This window comes from Selaginella moellendorffii, unplaced genomic scaffold, assembly GCF_000143415.4.
Source record: "Selaginella moellendorffii unplaced genomic scaffold, v1.0 SELMOscaffold_0, whole genome shotgun sequence".
Classification (NCBI taxonomy): Eukaryota; Viridiplantae; Streptophyta; class Lycopodiopsida; order Selaginellales; family Selaginellaceae; genus Selaginella; species Selaginella moellendorffii.
In genome coordinates, this window is record NW_003314261.1 from 4,476,022 (window position 1) to 4,491,350 (window position 15,329).

Here is a 15,329-nt window from a genome sequence, read left to right on the forward strand (position 1 = left end):
AAGCCGGCCGGCAGTTTTATACAGTGATGGAACTCTTCTATCAAGAAACGTCGTCAGTTATATTATATAACATTTATGGAACTTTTACGAAGGATGTTATATACAAGACACGAGAAAGCGATTCTCCAACGCTCGCGAACTACAAATTAGCTCTCTTCGCCAAAACTTTTACTCTCTCGAGCCGGTCATCCTATCAGATTGATACGCTATTCGGAACTCCTCTACCAGTCAGCCCGAGCCCCGACGACGGGCACAGCAGAGTGAAGGGCACCTCCGCCGGTCCTCTCCTGTTCTCCAGGCTCGGCTCTTCGTTCCTCAACTCGATATCGTCCTCGGCGGCCTCCAGTCTCTGCGAGAAGCTCTCGAAGGCAGCCATCACGCGTTGGTCCGACGTCCATTTGGAGCTCGGCTGCTCCCCCAGGAACTCCTGCCCGGGCAGGTGGCTCGACAGCAGCTCGATCGCGCACAGCAGAGTTATGGTCTCGAGCCGGTTGGCCAGCGTCGAGCAGAAGAACTTCTCCGGGTCCTGGAGCAGCTCCTGGTGCTCCTCACTCCCGGCCTCGGGGATGAACCGGTGCGTGATGGTGGGGCGGTTTGGAGTGAAACCAGCGTAAGCAAACTGGCCGAAGTTCACGGCCGCGTGGTGGGCCGAGGCTAGCCAGATGACAGTCGTGAGGACCTCTTTCAACGCGGATTTGGTGCTCAGATCTTGCCAGCCTTCTTTCTTGTCAGCGTGGCCGACCTCGGTGATCTCCCTCCACCAGTTCTGGAGCTCCGTGTCCGCGCAGACTGAAACGTCGTACATGTAGAAGATATTGACGTAGTCGTCCACCCAGGTTTGGATCGACGACCAGATCTCCAGGCCATCCACCGCATATGGGTAGTCTTCAATGCGGAGCTTGAGGCCGTGCTTTGCTGTGGGATCCCTGACAGCCATTCCTCTGCAAAGAAAAAATTAAGCTTGTTAAAAGGATTTCTTTTCTCTTTAGCTGATTCCTTACCGTTTGAGAAGATCAGCTGGCAGGCCTTGCTCGTCGAATCTCCACGAGCTCTTGTAGAAGAGGGAGCTGATCTCCAGCGTGTACTTCCCGGTGAAGAACGCTCTCTCGATGATTCCACCAGCGCAGATAAGCAGCCTCCGAGCTTCTGAGTTGATGGAGATGGTGCTCTTGAGGTGTGGTAGAAGCAGGCCTTTCACTGGATGGAGGTCACTCAGCTGCCTGTGCGTAGCGATGATGAAAGGCTCGAGCACTGCGTGAGTTCTCAACCTTTGGAAAGAAAAGAGGAGTGATAAAACGTTTTTGATCAAAAGCCTCGAACTTTGCTTCGTACCAGTGACTGATGGCCTGGTGATATGCTGCATCGTTTGTTGATGCGTGGACCTTGGCGAGCTCCCACAACCAATCTCTCTCGCCGGAAGTCTCCCCGGGAACGAACACTCTGTTGATAGCCTCCCCGGGCGATGGGAGGCTCAGTTCAATCGCCACTGGAGTCAGAGTTCCAGCATCTGTCAAGAAGAATATTGTCCGAGAGGCATAGGACCGGACTCCCTCTTGCGCGTTGATCTTCTCCAAGTAAGGCATGAAAGCGTCATGGTAGTCCAGGACAAACAATCTACTCGCTTCCAACGCCTGCCACAGACGGAAAGACTAAAACCTTCAGCATCCAGTGGTTTCACCACGAGTATCAAGCTTGCTACCTCGCTGACGCTCAAGCTTCCCAACTGGCTTTCGATATGAGCTGCGTTTAGAGAAGATGTTTCCGATGGATCGAGTCGATGAGGAGGAAACACCTGCGGCGATCGGACATTACATTAAACCTCCAGTCCTTGAAAGAAATTCGATAACATTGCCACATTGTAGTACCTTCAGGCATTCGATGGTAATAGGATTCAATCCTGCAATTGTCTGTCTTGCGAACTCGGAATCGAGCATCCAGGCGTCGGGATGAGCTGCGAGAAACGCCCGTTAGCTGACATATACAAGTTTAAACTCCCTTCACGCTATACCTCCAAGAACTTGCGGCAAAGGGAACTTCAAACAGCAGTTGTTGTCGGTTGTCCTACTTTCCTCCGGCTTTAGATTGAAGCCTTCGGTGAAGAGGCTTCTAAGCTCGCCGACGTTGTCGAAGAAAGGCCTCGAGGCATAAGCCTTGTGAATCTCAGGAATGAGTTGGTAAAGAGACTGAACAGCATTATCTGCTGCACCACACTGCGTAGCGAAAGCAGGCGCCTCACCAGCCGGGAGATACAATTCTTTCTCGCTAGAAGCCGAGCTCTCAAAAGTGTTGTCTGCAGTAGAAGCACATATGTAGAGAGAGACACATCAATGCGGATTTACAAGTACCTGTGTTGGATGGCATGCGACCTGTTCGACACCTTCGAGGATATGGATAAGTGCTGGATCCTCCCAAAACTGGCCTCAGCAAGTCTGGACTGTAGTCAGGATTTCCGAGATCATTGTAGACATCGTAGTCGTAGATGCGTTCGCCATTGACACGAACTCCACTCCCATTGCCTCGGATGCTTGCTAGCTCGCGCGTCCGAAGCTTCATCAACCCGGAAGGTGTGTCCAGTGGAAGATAAGCCTGCGCATTGCAACGTTTCGAGTGAGAAAAGTTTCCCATCAACAGGAAATAGTTTCTTTGCTACCTTGTTTGCAAAGAAAACACGCTGCTGCCCGTTTGAAATCCAAGTGTCGCACAAGAAACCAATGGTTGTTTTATTTGGCATCTCCAGGACTAGTGACTTCAGCAGCATTGGCGTGCCATAGCCGCTGTTCACAAGAATTGCTCCAGGTTCACCAAAATCCTTTCGAATGAGAAACTTGACAGGACACTTGATATCACTCGCAGAAGGCGAAGAATCATGCAAGTGCCAGTCCACAGTTGCAATGTCGCTTAAAACTTCAAGTCGTGTGGCTGGAAAACATAAAACATGGGGGTCAGAAGTGAAAGGAGAGAGATATCCGAGCGCATACTGACCAGAGTCTGCCTTGGTGCTAATCAGCTGTAGCGTGATCGCTTGAATGCCCTCTTGCTCTTGCTTTTGGAAAGTTGCATAGCCTAGCAGCTCAACAGTGCTGGCGGAGCTGAGCACCTTGAAGGCCTCGGCGAAGAGCTTCACAAAATGGCCATCCTGCGTCACAGGTGAGCTCCTTCTGTGTCCAACACCCGAGAAGTAGCTAAGTTGCGACCGCGTCATGACACTTTTTGCTGCCGGAGCCATCCGAGGAGAAAATCTCCTCCCCCCGTAGACAACAGCAGACATCTGAAACGCCGCGGCCATGGCTCTACAAGAAGCAAGAGAAGAATCGCTACAACTTTGCTGAGCACTCGGGGATGCAATCTTTGCCGAGCAGCACTCGAGAATGTCAAGGCGCTAACACCGACGACTTTCACAGCAACCTCACGAAACGCGAGCGGGAGACCACTGCTGCTTTCACTGCGGCGAGATACCACAGCCAGAAGCAACGAGGTATTTATAAGCCCGACTTGAGAGTGACATGAGAATCCTTTTAGGACCTTTCACCGCACAGCAGAGGAGCTCATCTCCACTGCTGCAAATGACCACTGTTGCAATGGACGACACAATCAATGACATCTTACATTCCGGCAGAGATTTCTTTCTGCCACTCGACACCTTTGACCGACTCCACTCCGCCGGCTCACAAACAAACCGTCAGGTTCCCAAACCCCCGGACACTTCCTTGTGGTTAGATAAATGGAAAAAGAGAAGAGCCGAAAGAAGAAAGAAGAAGGAAAGCAAATTGCCACGGAGGGGGGCGAATGGGCCCGAGTGGACACCGAAATTCGACCGTGCACGATGCGACACAAGTGACAAACCACGCTTGGACTATCGAAGGAATCCATAGCCAGCCTGTTGTTTGACGCTAGAGACTAAGACATCAAGCCGCTGTAGCTCTAAAAAGTCTTACCAGAGACGCGGAGCTCCAGTTGCGTGCGATCCTAGGATAGATCTAGCGCCTGGAAAACGCGCGCCGGTGGTTGATCCATCCGGGGCGCCGTCCGGGCCGCGAGCGGCGCCTGGGCGGGCGGGCGGGCGGGCGGGACTAGAAAAAACTGCGACGAACCCTAAACCCTGGCGGGATATTCTTCGGTTGACCGTTGGGGGTGACGATGCCGTGACGTGGCGGCGTCCGGCTCAAGCCGTCCACGTGGCACCAGATCTTACGGCTGCGTTTGTGTCTCATTAGATTCATGAATGATCAACGCGAGGGGGGATCTCTATGAGTGATTTGCACGACCGCACTCCATTTTTGCTTTTTTAAATTTATTTTCTTCTTGGCTTTCAAGTTCTTCTTTGATGAGCGATTTGATTCTCATCGGTTTAGAATATCTTTGGATTGTGATAACTGGCTTGTAAAGTCGTAGAGGAGATTGACACGATAAGAGCAGCCATTGCTACAGGAGCTCTCTCGAGGCTTGGTATCGAGTTCGCATTACCGAATGGTGAGATTCGCGCCCATTGAAAAGAAATACTTGTCATTGTCACTCCGAATGATCGCGCTCGCGAATGTCAAGGGAGCGCCCGCGAATGTGTTGCACTATAAGAGAACGCGGAAGGGAAAAAGAAAGAAATCCACGATGAACGAGGGAATAGGGAATGCGATCGCACAGAAAAGACGAGCTTTCTTGTTTGACAGAGTCAAGTGCCAATGATCGGTGAGCATAGCATGACAGCGCAAAAGCTCTCTCGATTTGTCAAAAACTTGAAACAGTCAAGTCTGGAAGAACACACGCGCGCTGAAAAGCTCGAAGAAGCTTATCGTCGCATCATGGGAAACGAATAGAGAGATTTTGATGCTTCGTTTCGATGGATTGCAACGAGACAAGTCAACGCACTCTGTACAGCAAATCAACCAGCGAAAAAATCGAAGAAAACTAGAAACAAACACCAAAAAAATCGTGATAGCATATCAAAGAGAGGAAGAAACAAGGAAAAAAGAGAGAGAGAGAGAGGAGAAGTTTGAGGTACTAAGAAGTACCTCGAATAAGTAGCGAGGATGAAGCACTTGGAATCCATCCTCCAAAGATCGAGCTTCTCCCTGGCGAAGGCGATGGCGATGGAGCGAGCGATGGTGGAAGCAAAGATCAGCTAAGAGCAGCAGGCCGATCTTTGCGCCGCCGCCCCGGCCCCCGTCCCGGTCCCCGGATCCGGCCGCGTGATCTGTATGTTACTGCTCGCCACCTCGGGCCGCGCAGCCTCGCTCTCCTCGAGCCTGCGCTTGATATCCCTGGCGATGGCGAAGAACGTCTCCTCTACATTCTGCCCGGTCTTGGCGCTCGTCTCGAAGAACCGGATCCCATACTCGTTGGCCAGCGCCTGGCCCTGCGCGGTGGTGACCGCCCTCTTGCTCTCGTCCATGTCCGCCTTGTTGCCCACCAGCACCCGGCTCACATTCTCGCTCGCGTTCTGCTCGATGTTCTTCACCCAGTTGCGGATGTTGTTGAACGAGGACTCGTCCGTCACGTCGTAGACGAGGATGATCCCCATGGCGCCGCGGTAGTAGGCGGTGGTGATGGTCCGGAAGCGCTCCTGCCCGGCCGTGTCCCACACCTGGAGCTTGACGCGCCGCCCGTCCAGCTCGATGGTCCGGATCTTAAAGTCGATGCCGATGGTTGTGATGAAGCTGGTGGTGAAGGAGTCGTCCGAGAAGCGCAACAGCACGCAGCTCTTGCCCACGCCGCTGTCGCCGATGAGCAGCAGCTTGATGCGGTAGTCGTGGTCGGCGCCAGCGCCGGGCCTCACCGCCGAAGACATTACGCCCTCCTCCTCCTCCTCCTCTGGATGATGGATCGGTTCTTCTCGATCGATTGCGATCGATTCCCTTTCCTAGCTCCTCCTAGATCTGGACCGCGATTGCGGGATTCCTGCTCGAAATACCTGGCCGCCGCGGACGGAATCCTCGCCGCTCCACGCTCCCACCGCGCGATCGATCAATCAATCAAAACCCTAGAGCACTGGAAGGCCCTATTCATGTCACTCGGCATAAAGTACGACGAAGCTGTACATCTCAAATTCCAGCCGTTGGATCCCGCTGATCCGACCGTCCGTTTGCCAATGGGCCTCGTCTTAGATGGCGGCAAAATTAATATGCACAAACTTTGTCCTCTTATTTGGAGAAAACGTCGAGCAAACTACCTGGGATCCTCGTCCGGATCGCCTGCTACAAATCGGTGCTCTAGGAGCTGCGAGAAGAGAAGATCAAAACCAGGTAGAAGAAGAACACCAAACAAGGATAGAAAACCTGAGTTGCTGTTGGTCTCAATCTCGGGTCCATTTGAAAACACTGCTGGAGGAAGTCCTTGACACAGCCCGAGCCGTGCTCGGGGATTGGCGGCCCACTGCTCGCCTTTGCAATGTGGAAGATTGCGCTCCAAGTGTTGTCAATGTCCGGCCAAGGGTGCCTGACAAGATTTCCAAAACTTTAGTTTTGCCAGAAGGACACAAAGACGCTTTGCTAGATACTTGAAGAACTAGAACTTGGAAGCTGTGCGAGAGCGACGAAAAGGAAGGAGAGAAACCGATCGAACGAAACTTGAAGAACTATGGAAGAGCTAAAAAACCAAGGAACTTACTCTCAACACTTACATGGCTGTGAGCATTTCAATGACTGTGCAGCCGACGCTCCATATATCAGCACGGCGTCCGTAGCCATCGCCCTTGATAACCTCGGGTGCCATCCAGAAAACCGAGCCCCGTATCGACTTGCATTCGTTCGTCACGGTAGGATCATGGAAAGCCTGTGAACAAAACTGACAAGTTAACTTCCGAGGGACGAAGAAGAAAGCCAATATTACATACCTTGGAAGCTCCAAAGTCGGCCAACTTAACCACGCCAATAGCGTCCACGAGAACGTTCCCTCCTTTGATGTCGCGGTGGACGATCCTGTTCTCGTGGAGGTACTGGAGGCCGAGCAGCAGCTGCCGGGTGTAAACTCGGACGAGAGGCTCACTAAACCGACCGAATCTCTCCAGCATGCTGTTTAAAAGAAAGAGGTGATATGAGAAGATAAAATAAGCAGCTTGCCTTTGGATTGATCCGCCTGAAACGTACTCGAGGAATATGTACAAGCTTCCACTTTGCTCGTCCTGCTCCATATTGATGTAGCCAACAATGTGCTTGTGCCTCAACTTCCTGTAAAGATTGATCTCTCGCTCCAGAGCTGCGAGATAGAAAGACTTTTCTTGTCCTTCGCCAGGATCAATCTTCAGCTGCTTGACAGCCATCAGCTCACCCGTAGACTGGTTGAGCCCGGAGAAGACCTGAGAAAATCCAGAGCTCCTTAGCAACACGTCTCAACAAACCTCGGATCTTAGCAAGAAAACATGAATTCCACCTTACTTTTCCATATGCACCCTCACCAAGAAGTTCTCCTTTAGTCCATTTGAATTTGCCCGTTGTCTTAGCTTCCGGTTGTGGGAACAGCTTCTCCGCAACACCTTGGCTCGACGACGGGCTCGTCTCCGGTACCGCTGCTCCTGCAGCTGCTGCTTGTTGTTGTGGCTGTTCCTGGCACTGTCCACTGCAGTTATCCTTCCCGCACCTGTGGCACTGAACTTTAGCTTTCTCAGGCACCGCTGTTTCATCAAGAAACTGCACGGATCTCCTCCTGGATCTCCCACCGGTTTCACTGTCATTGCTCCGCGACGAGCACTCAGTTCTCAGTCCTGATTCCCGCTCCTCTTTGAGGTTTTCCCTGTCTTGGCCACCTTTCCTCAGCCTCTCCTTCCTCTGTTCCATCACTCGCTGTATGTTCTTCGGGCTCTCGCTCCGAGGCGAAACTTTCTGCATTGTCGTCTCGACAAATCCATTCTCGCTGCAAGGTAGTGGCGGAACTGAAACTGGATTTTGGATCACCACCTTCGAACATCTACTCGTCGGGCTCCGGCACTGGGTTGCGCTATCAGGCGTGGGACTGTCGAACTGAGTTTCCAGACTGCCAAACTTCTGGGCAATATTCGACTCGCTGCTGGAGCGCATCCGGCAAGTGAGAAGATGGCGAATCCGACTGTCATGCGTAAGCTGCACCGCAAGTTGGCCATCGTCAGTCTTATGGAACATGTTGGCACCAGCAACAAGTAAAAGCTTGATAACGCCCCTGCTCGACAAAAGTTCATGAAACTTGCAAGCACGCAAGAAATAAATGTTACCGGTGGCCTCCTGCTGCAGCGTGGTGGAGAGCGGTTCCTTTGCTTCTATCTTCGTAGTTTATGTCGGCACCAGCTGCCAGGAGCATTCGCACAATTTTCTCGTTCCCAATTGCGGCAGCAAGGATCAAGGGACTAACCTGTGAAGGAAAAGCTGGCCTTGTAACCATCAGCAGCGATCAGATATTCTTAAAGAATTAATATTCAACCTTGCAGCGAATATCTCACCTTTGAATTCGCACTATCGTCTGGACTGGCTCCCTGCCGGAGGTAGTAAGCGACCATATCGGGCTGCTGGGACGTAACAGCTTCTTCCAAAGATGAAGGAACTTCTGTGCAAAGAAGAAACCCATTGCTTCGAAGATTTCAAAATAGAGAGTGCTACCTTCAAATGGCCGTTCTATGTCTGGGATCACAATGTCCTTATGAGGCCTGTTTGCCGCGTTTTGTTTGGAGTCCTCTTGTATCACGCTGGCTTTCGGAGGAAAACTATGTCTTCTTGTAAGCCGCGGGGATTCCATCTCTTGTGTTGGCGAACCAGATAACGGTCCTGGCTGCTCAAAACCAAGTTATACCTCGACAGAAGAAGAAAGGAAACGTTGGTACCATGACAGCTTTTGGATCGTTGAAGGCCTGCTCGATTCCACTTCCCGGAGGTGTCGCTGGAGAAGACTTGGTGCTTGCTGGCGAAGGAGTAGAAGATTTAGAGGAGCTGCTGCTGTCACTGGAACGGTGCCAGGGGCCAAAGAACGGACTCGGAGACGGGGAGCTTGGAGTTCGAGGAAGAAAAACTCGGAGCTGCTTGTTTCGAAGAGGAGGGCGAGCTCCGGAGGCATCCAACGCGTGGTCCGCCACCTCCTCCTCGAGGCAGCTCGGGTTCAACACTGGCGGGCTTGGCCGAGAACTGGAGATTCGAATCCCGCCTACTGGAGTAGTGAAAACATACTCATGGACTTTCCCATCGTCTTCTTGGGACTTCGCGCTACTGTTCCCCGAGGAACTCATCTCCTTGGCAGTCTAAGTGATCATCAAGAGTAGCCTGTGAAAGGTAATCGCAGTGAAAAGAAAGCAAAGAAAGACAACGTTCTCAAAGTGTTTACCTCTTGAAAAGGCGCTCACAACGCTAATGCAGAGAGGACTACACGCACACGCACACGCGCACGCGCGCCAAGTTCTCTCCGTCGACGTCACCTGACGGGTTTCATGTGAAAGACCGGTGGCCGTTGGCTACCAGGAGTGCTTTCCAAGATGGAATCACACAAAATCAACGGCAAAAGAGATTGAAACCGGGATACCATCCGTTACGAAAAAACAAAACGAAAACTGGTAACTGAACAAAGAAGATAGAATAAACAAGAAGAAAAAAAAGGATAGGATACATACATTCTATGTGGTTGACGATACCAGCCTGCATCTAATGATACCAGCAGCTCCACCGTAACACACCCAGCCAGCGCTGCTCTTGTTCGGGTTCCACTTGACCCTGTGAACTGCCACAAGCTTTGAAGGCATCTCTTCCACCGTGTTTGGAGGTTGCACGGCTTTACCGCTGGTATCCAAGGCACTATCTAAAATCTCTTCCTTGCAAACCAACGCTCCTGCCTGTCCTGCTACTCCAGCCGGTGTTTGAGGTTCTTCCAAGTCCATTGGCCCGGGAAATCCTTCGGTTTCTTCCACGTTTACCACCGGACTGTCGGCACTGGGAGCGTTTTTTTTCCTGCCCCTCTTTCCCTTTTTCTTGTTTGGGCTGTCTGCCGTAGGTGGTAAAAGACCTGCAGCTATGCTGCTTGCTCTCATTTCCTGGTTGACACTAACGGTAAATCCCCGTTTGGACCTCGGTGTGAAGCTCCATTCCGTGAGTGACCTTTTCATTTGAACGGGCCCCTGGAAATCCTGAGAAACTATGACTAATGCCTTCTTCTCCCTGTTCACTGCGAAGGCACCACATAGGTAGTGAGGTTCCCTGTAGCGTGTACCTCCTTTCTCTATTGCTTTTTCACTTAGCTGTAAGCAGACAAAGTAAATCTGTGTGTGAAATTTAGAAAAGAATAGCTACCTCAAAGTGAATAACCGATCCATCAGCACTGCAATATGCTACAAAGCCTGCATATCTCAAAATAAGAAATATAAAAAACGTAACCATAAAACATACCTGTATTCCGGCACACTTGAATGTTCCAAATTGCAAAAGAGGAGCAGTAGTAAGATTGCACCCCTTGAGCTTGAGTCCCTGTGAAAGGCTTCCCTGTAACAGGTGTATCAGACAGAGCGTTGTTTAAACTGATGGTCCGCAGCGTCCCATCGTCCAAGGTCACCAAGATACATCTGAAAACTTTGCATGTTAGCATGCTTCTCAACAGTAGGAAAATACTACCTTGGCACTTCAAGCCAATCCATGCATAAAATCTGTCCTCTAGACAGTCTCAGTTCCCACAACGGCCGAAAAGGATCCCTACAGAAATTAAAAAGAGCTCAAAACAAATCAAAGCGAGGAAACATTACCTTAGATCCCAAAACTTCAAGTGACCGCTGTGGCCACCGGTCGCAACTATGTGTTCCCCCTCGATACCACTGTTCAAAAGCTTGTCAGATGAATATAAAAGCAGTAACAAATACCTGTTAGAAGGTGCCCACGCTATGGTACGCAAAGCAAAACTATCCGCTATGAAAAACAATAGAGGCCGAGTTTCTGCAATCCCCTACTGTTAATAACATCCTAAATGTAGCAAAATACTCACCCTCGTTGGCGTTAGTAGGAGTGAATTTCCAGAGTGCAACCTGTAAACGGTGTAAGTAAAAAGACTAAAATCGCATGGCGAATTACCGTCCCGTCGTGGCAACCGGCGAGGAGCAAGTCATGTGGAGACGAGGTTGACCACTCAAGAGTCAGCGGAATACTGCAAAAAGATAAATCAGTGGCGTTTGTAGATTATCGTCACATCCACTTACAATACCTCTTTTGACCACCGCTTCTCAGCTCCGAGCATTTGAATACCGGCGCCATGGAAACGACCATAGGAACACCCTTGGAATCCAAAGTCTCAAATACCTTCGGCAATGGCACGTCAAACCTGAGATCACGCGTTAGAAAGTTTCGCAGATGAGATAGCCAACAAGCACTTACACTTGCAACGACCCGTCACCTAGTGCTAGCGCAAGAAAACCAAGGCGTAGAAATTCCCGATCTTGATAGTTGGCAACGGCATTCCTTCCTTCCGCTGGTTGCCACTTTGCATCCCACGTAACTCCACCTTCGTGTGCTATAGCTAGAGCCATCTTTGGAAGTTCCAGATCTCTTGACCGCCGTCCTGGTCGTTTTGTTCTGGCACTGTCTTTCATTCTGGAGAGTCCCTTGGGAGTTGCCCCCCTGCCACCTCTTCCCCTTCCACGCCTCCCTCTCCCTCTCCCTCTCCCTCTCCCTCTGCCCCTTCCACCGTCACCTTCGTAAACCACTTCCACATCCATTTCTTCCGTCTCCTCGAGTTGATGTTCTGGCTGCGCGTGAGCACCGACCGGATCGGCTTCTGTGCCATCGCTGTCTTGTGTTCCATCGTTAGAAAGTTCGTCGGCTTCCGCTGTGAAGCTGTAGGCCCAAACCTGAACCAAGGCCTTTCCAGACAAAGGCTCACCGAGTTTGTGATATTCTGACAATGGCTGTCCAAACCTCCTGGGAGTCAATGATGCAGGGTGGGCTCCAACAGCCAAATACTGCAGAAAAACACTAAGGTAACGAAGTCCAACACAAATGAAAGGATCAGACCTCTTTCTCACAACCATCTTGCAAGATCTTCCAACCTGGCCGCTGCGGACACCAGTCTAAGCACCAGACAGAACCTCCGACGTGCGAAACAAACTCGTCAGTATTCTCGACGCCAGGCTTCTACACAACAGAACAACAAATAAGTCCTTGCAAACTTGATCAAAAGAAGAAACATACTTTTGGAGTCAGCGCCGAAGCAAAGAGAGGAAGTTGAAACTCATCCGAGTTTGTGGCTCCATCTTCGGAGTTAAAATCAACCTTCGGCGAAAAACTGGCATACTTGCAATCGGATTGCCAAAACCTGGTGAAAAAAACACTTAGAACAACACTGAAACATCGTAGCAAAGGAGAGAACGAGACTCACTCGGACACTTGAATTTCGGACGTCCATTGTCTCGCAACTTCCTCCAGTTCCTCCCTGATTTGCTTGAAAGACTCGTCCTCCTCCGGATTCTCCAAGCCAGAGTCTCGCCTCCTCCTAGCACTCTTTCCCAAATTTCCCCACGCCCGCCCGCCCTGTGGCCTCTCTCGAGCCCCCTCCGCGGCCCTCTTTCCTCTTCCTCGCGATAAATCCTGGCTAAGCGCGCCTTCGATATTCCATCCGGAATCCGGCTCCGTCCTGTGAGCTACCAGCTGCATTGCGAGGCCTGGCGATTCCAGGGCCGCGGGGCTCGCCCCAGCTCCAGACGTGGTAGCGTAGATCGATCCGTCGGGCCTTACCGCCTCGATGTCGAGAGCATCCATCCCGGTGCTCTCGAAGGCGTGAATTTCCTCCATCTCCAAAAACACCCTAACCCTAAATTTTAAAGGAATCTAGGGCTTTTCGTGGCCTGGCGATGGCGTCGCTGAGAAATGCCGTGAGGCGCCGCGAGCACAAGGAGCGATCGCAGCCGTGAGTGAGCTCATTTCTCACAGGGATTTTCCGACCAAAACAAGTTCTTGCAGGAGCGAGCGAGCGCGATTTGGATTGCTCGAGAAGCACAAGGATTATGTGCTTCGCGCAAAGGATTTCCACAGGAAGGAGAAGACGATACAAGTAAGGAAGTTTCTTCTCGTTAGAGGTATGACAGGAATTTCTTCTCTACTGTATAACAGACATTGCAAGAGAAAGCCTTGACTAAAAATCCGGATGAGTTCTACCATCGAATGATCAGCACTAAAACCGTGAATGGAGTCCACAGGCCCAAGAGCTTGGCAAAGCAGTACACGCAAGAAGAGCTCCTACTCATGAAGACACAGGATGTTAAATACATTCTATGCAAAGCACAGTCCGAACAGAAGGTAAAAACTAACCAAGCTCACTCTTCCAAGCCTCAAAATCTCTTTTTTGTGACTCCAGAAAGTGGATAGATTGCAAGCAGTGTTGCACGGCCTAGACAAAGCTCGAGAGAATCAACACTCTTATTTTGCTGAGAACGGGTAACGGTACTTTCTCTATTGTTCGAGTGTGAGATCGATCTTTGGTTTTACAGCGACGAGGTGAATGAGATGCGAGGCAATCTAACAAACGGCGAAGCTCCTTCGAGCAGCAGCGATTTACCTCTAGAAGTGAACAGGTAATCAATGATGTTCATCGCAAACAAAACCCCGTTTTGGACTGGAGATTGAGATTGCTTTCTTTACAGGGATCGTGAAGCTGCGTACAACGAGCTCGCTCAACGAAAGGAGCGATTGGAGAAGCTCAAGAGCATGGTGATAACAATGTCCATGCAAAAGGAAATCATGGTCCGATCTTTCCTTGCCATCAATACGATCTCGTGAAATCTTTTGGTGTTCCATCGCAGGGAAAGGGAAGGAAGAGGAAGATGAAGAGTGACGAACTCGTCACACCAAGCAGTATGCCCGTTTTTAAGTGGAGGAACGAGCGAAAAAAGTAACCAATTAACATACGACCAGCACTTAGGAGGTAAAGTTCATCACTCTTGTCTATCGAATCGCCATAGATTCGAGATTTTTTTTGTTGTCCAAATAGAAGAGCGCCATTCAATCCCGCCCCCTAGATTCCTGGAAAGATCAAGTATAACATTTGATTCTATAGTGTCAATCGGAAGTCGCAATCAAGCCAAATCTTATCCAATCCCAGCTGCCCGCGTGGGCAAATCTCCCACATTGTTGTTCACAGCTAAGCCACGCGGCGCAAGGTGGCCATCCCTCGCCTTTCTCACGTGGCTTGTATAACCTGGGGTTCGCGGTTGCTTCCGGGGGGACACGCGTCACAAGCCCATGTCTCCTGGCCATCGATGCGTGCCACGTCCCGTCAGAGATTGCCGAGCGGCGTGACATCTGGCGCATCGAGTGTCACAGTTGGGCGTTCCGCCGTGTCCGTACGAAGATCAAGTGACACGGATAACATCCACAGTGGAGAATCCCGGCAATCTATAAAAGACGATCGCGGCTGTTAGGGAGACCATTGTCCAAAAGCATTGGAAGGAATTCACACTCGAGGCACACGCGATCGTATTCAATCACAGGGGAAGTAGTAGTCAATCGAATCGATTCATCCAGGTGCTCTGTTCTTGGGGGTCTTGATTTTGCTAGAGCTGTTCTAGATCCAGCATTGGGCGCGTTCTACAATGGGCAGGATAGTGCGATCACCCATGGCAGCGGGGAAGAGATACAAGGGAGTTAGGATGAGGAGCTGGGGGAAATGGGTCACAGAGATCAGGGAGCCCAAGAAGCGATCGCGCATTTGGCTGGGATCATACGCCACAGCGGAGGTCGCCGCCAGGGCCTACGACGCCGCGCTCATGTGTCTGCGTGGCCCCTCGGCCCAATTCAATTTCCCAGACGCTGTTCCAGCGGATCTTCCATACAATCCACAATGCTCCCCGGCGTTCGTCCAGAAGGCGGCGGCGGCGGCAGCGGCCCAAGCGGCGGCGGCGCTGGGATCCAGCAGCAGCTCCTCGGATCACGAGGAAGTCTCCAATTCCTCCTCGTCGGTCCCTTCCTTCGAGACGTGCTCGCCCTCCACCTCGTCCTGCGGGAACGTTTCCTCCTCTTTCTCCTCCGACGAGGAGGTGAGCAACGCAAAGGAGGAACAGGAAAGCGCGAAATTGGGGATCCAGCAGCAGGGGTCACTCGCATTCGACGATCTCAAGGCGATTCTCGAGTTCCCGGTGAATCTCTCGGAGCTGGATGGAGCAATCTTCCAGGGATTGAACGAGGAGAGTGGATTGCTGCTCCAGGGGACTAACACCGGCGTTAATCTGGACGATGGGTTGTGGATTTGGCAGTAGAGCACGTATCGATCGGTTTCTTCTTCGCTTTTGCATCTTCGTCTTTTTGATCGCGAGACAAATGTACATTTTAGATACGATTTAGTGTCCACCAATTTGTGGCGAATTATATAAACTTTCCTAAATTTCGGATTAGCACTAAGCTGTCAAACGGTCTAAT

The 15,329-nt window shown here is 51.1% G+C and overlaps 6 protein-coding genes across 8 annotated transcripts; 2 read left to right on the top strand and 4 right to left on the bottom strand.

Annotated features, from left to right (window-relative positions):
• Positions 1 to 42: 42 nt before the first annotated feature.
• LOC9632259 (linoleate 9S-lipoxygenase) lies at positions 43 to 4,043 on the bottom strand. Of its 2 annotated transcripts, XM_024674919.1 has the most exons (10): positions 3,936 to 4,043; positions 2,983 to 3,890; positions 2,651 to 2,919; positions 2,346 to 2,586; positions 2,009 to 2,290; positions 1,866 to 1,951; positions 1,700 to 1,792; positions 1,333 to 1,631; positions 1,002 to 1,268; positions 43 to 941 (listed from the first exon to the last, which is right to left on the bottom strand). In XM_024674919.1, exons 2-10 carry the CDS (start codon positions 3,284 to 3,286, stop codon positions 194 to 196), a joined length of 2,589 nt encoding a protein of 862 aa, XP_024530687.1. In that variant the 5' UTR covers positions 3,287 to 3,890; positions 3,936 to 4,043; the 3' UTR covers positions 43 to 193. The 2 variants fall into 2 exon arrangements, with proteins under 2 accessions (XP_024530687.1, XP_002961108.1); XM_002961062.2 differs by having other exon boundaries at positions 2,983 to 4,043.
• Positions 4,044 to 4,697: 654 nt separating this feature from the next.
• Positions 4,698 to 5,979, bottom strand: LOC9632260 (ras-related protein RABE1c). The gene has a single exon (XM_002961063.2). The coding sequence runs from the start codon at positions 5,780 to 5,782 to the stop codon at positions 5,117 to 5,119; it is 666 nt and encodes a 221-aa protein (XP_002961109.1). The 5' UTR covers positions 5,783 to 5,979; the 3' UTR covers positions 4,698 to 5,116.
• Positions 5,980 to 6,016: 37 nt separating this feature from the next.
• On the bottom strand, positions 6,017 to 9,498 carry LOC9632261 (mitogen-activated protein kinase kinase kinase YODA). 2 transcript variants are annotated; one of them, XM_024669388.1, is made up of 11 exons: positions 9,274 to 9,498; positions 8,780 to 9,212; positions 8,559 to 8,727; positions 8,402 to 8,505; positions 8,177 to 8,313; positions 7,368 to 8,124; positions 7,053 to 7,288; positions 6,827 to 7,004; positions 6,614 to 6,765; positions 6,270 to 6,429; positions 6,017 to 6,210 (listed from the first exon to the last, which is right to left on the bottom strand). In XM_024669388.1, the coding sequence occupies exons 2-11, from the start codon at positions 9,176 to 9,178 to the stop codon at positions 6,160 to 6,162; spliced, it is 2,343 nt and encodes a 780-aa protein (XP_024525156.1). In that variant the 5' UTR covers positions 9,179 to 9,212; positions 9,274 to 9,498; the 3' UTR covers positions 6,017 to 6,159. The 2 variants fall into 2 exon arrangements, with proteins under 2 accessions (XP_024525156.1, XP_002961110.2); XM_002961064.2 differs by lacking the exon at positions 9,274 to 9,498 and having other exon boundaries at positions 8,559 to 8,723; positions 8,780 to 8,891.
• Positions 9,499 to 9,500: 2 nt separating this feature from the next.
• Positions 9,501 to 12,715, bottom strand: LOC112346921. The gene is made up of 13 exons (XM_024676851.1): positions 12,298 to 12,715; positions 12,111 to 12,234; positions 11,934 to 12,053; positions 11,298 to 11,881; positions 11,128 to 11,244; positions 10,998 to 11,070; positions 10,912 to 10,951; positions 10,790 to 10,862; positions 10,676 to 10,744; positions 10,548 to 10,625; positions 10,326 to 10,498; positions 10,230 to 10,276; positions 9,501 to 10,177 (listed from the first exon to the last, which is right to left on the bottom strand). Exons 1-13 carry the CDS (start codon positions 12,708 to 12,710, stop codon positions 9,560 to 9,562), a joined length of 2,529 nt encoding a protein of 842 aa, XP_024532619.1. The 5' UTR covers positions 12,711 to 12,715; the 3' UTR covers positions 9,501 to 9,559.
• Positions 12,716 to 12,741: 26 nt separating this feature from the next.
• LOC9632262 (probable U3 small nucleolar RNA-associated protein 11) lies at positions 12,742 to 13,977 on the top strand. The gene is made up of 7 exons (XM_002960404.2): positions 12,742 to 12,825; positions 12,879 to 12,969; positions 13,029 to 13,214; positions 13,273 to 13,352; positions 13,406 to 13,489; positions 13,559 to 13,658; positions 13,718 to 13,977. Exons 1-7 carry the CDS (start codon positions 12,770 to 12,772, stop codon positions 13,808 to 13,810), a joined length of 690 nt encoding a protein of 229 aa, XP_002960450.1. The 5' UTR covers positions 12,742 to 12,769; the 3' UTR covers positions 13,811 to 13,977.
• A 354-nt stretch (positions 13,978 to 14,331) lies between these two features.
• LOC112346757 (ethylene-responsive transcription factor ERF037-like) lies at positions 14,332 to 15,304 on the top strand. Its single transcript, XM_024676350.1, has one exon. The coding sequence runs from the start codon at positions 14,507 to 14,509 to the stop codon at positions 15,167 to 15,169; it is 663 nt and encodes a 220-aa protein (XP_024532118.1). The 5' UTR covers positions 14,332 to 14,506; the 3' UTR covers positions 15,170 to 15,304.
• Positions 15,305 to 15,329: the final 25 nt, after the last annotated feature.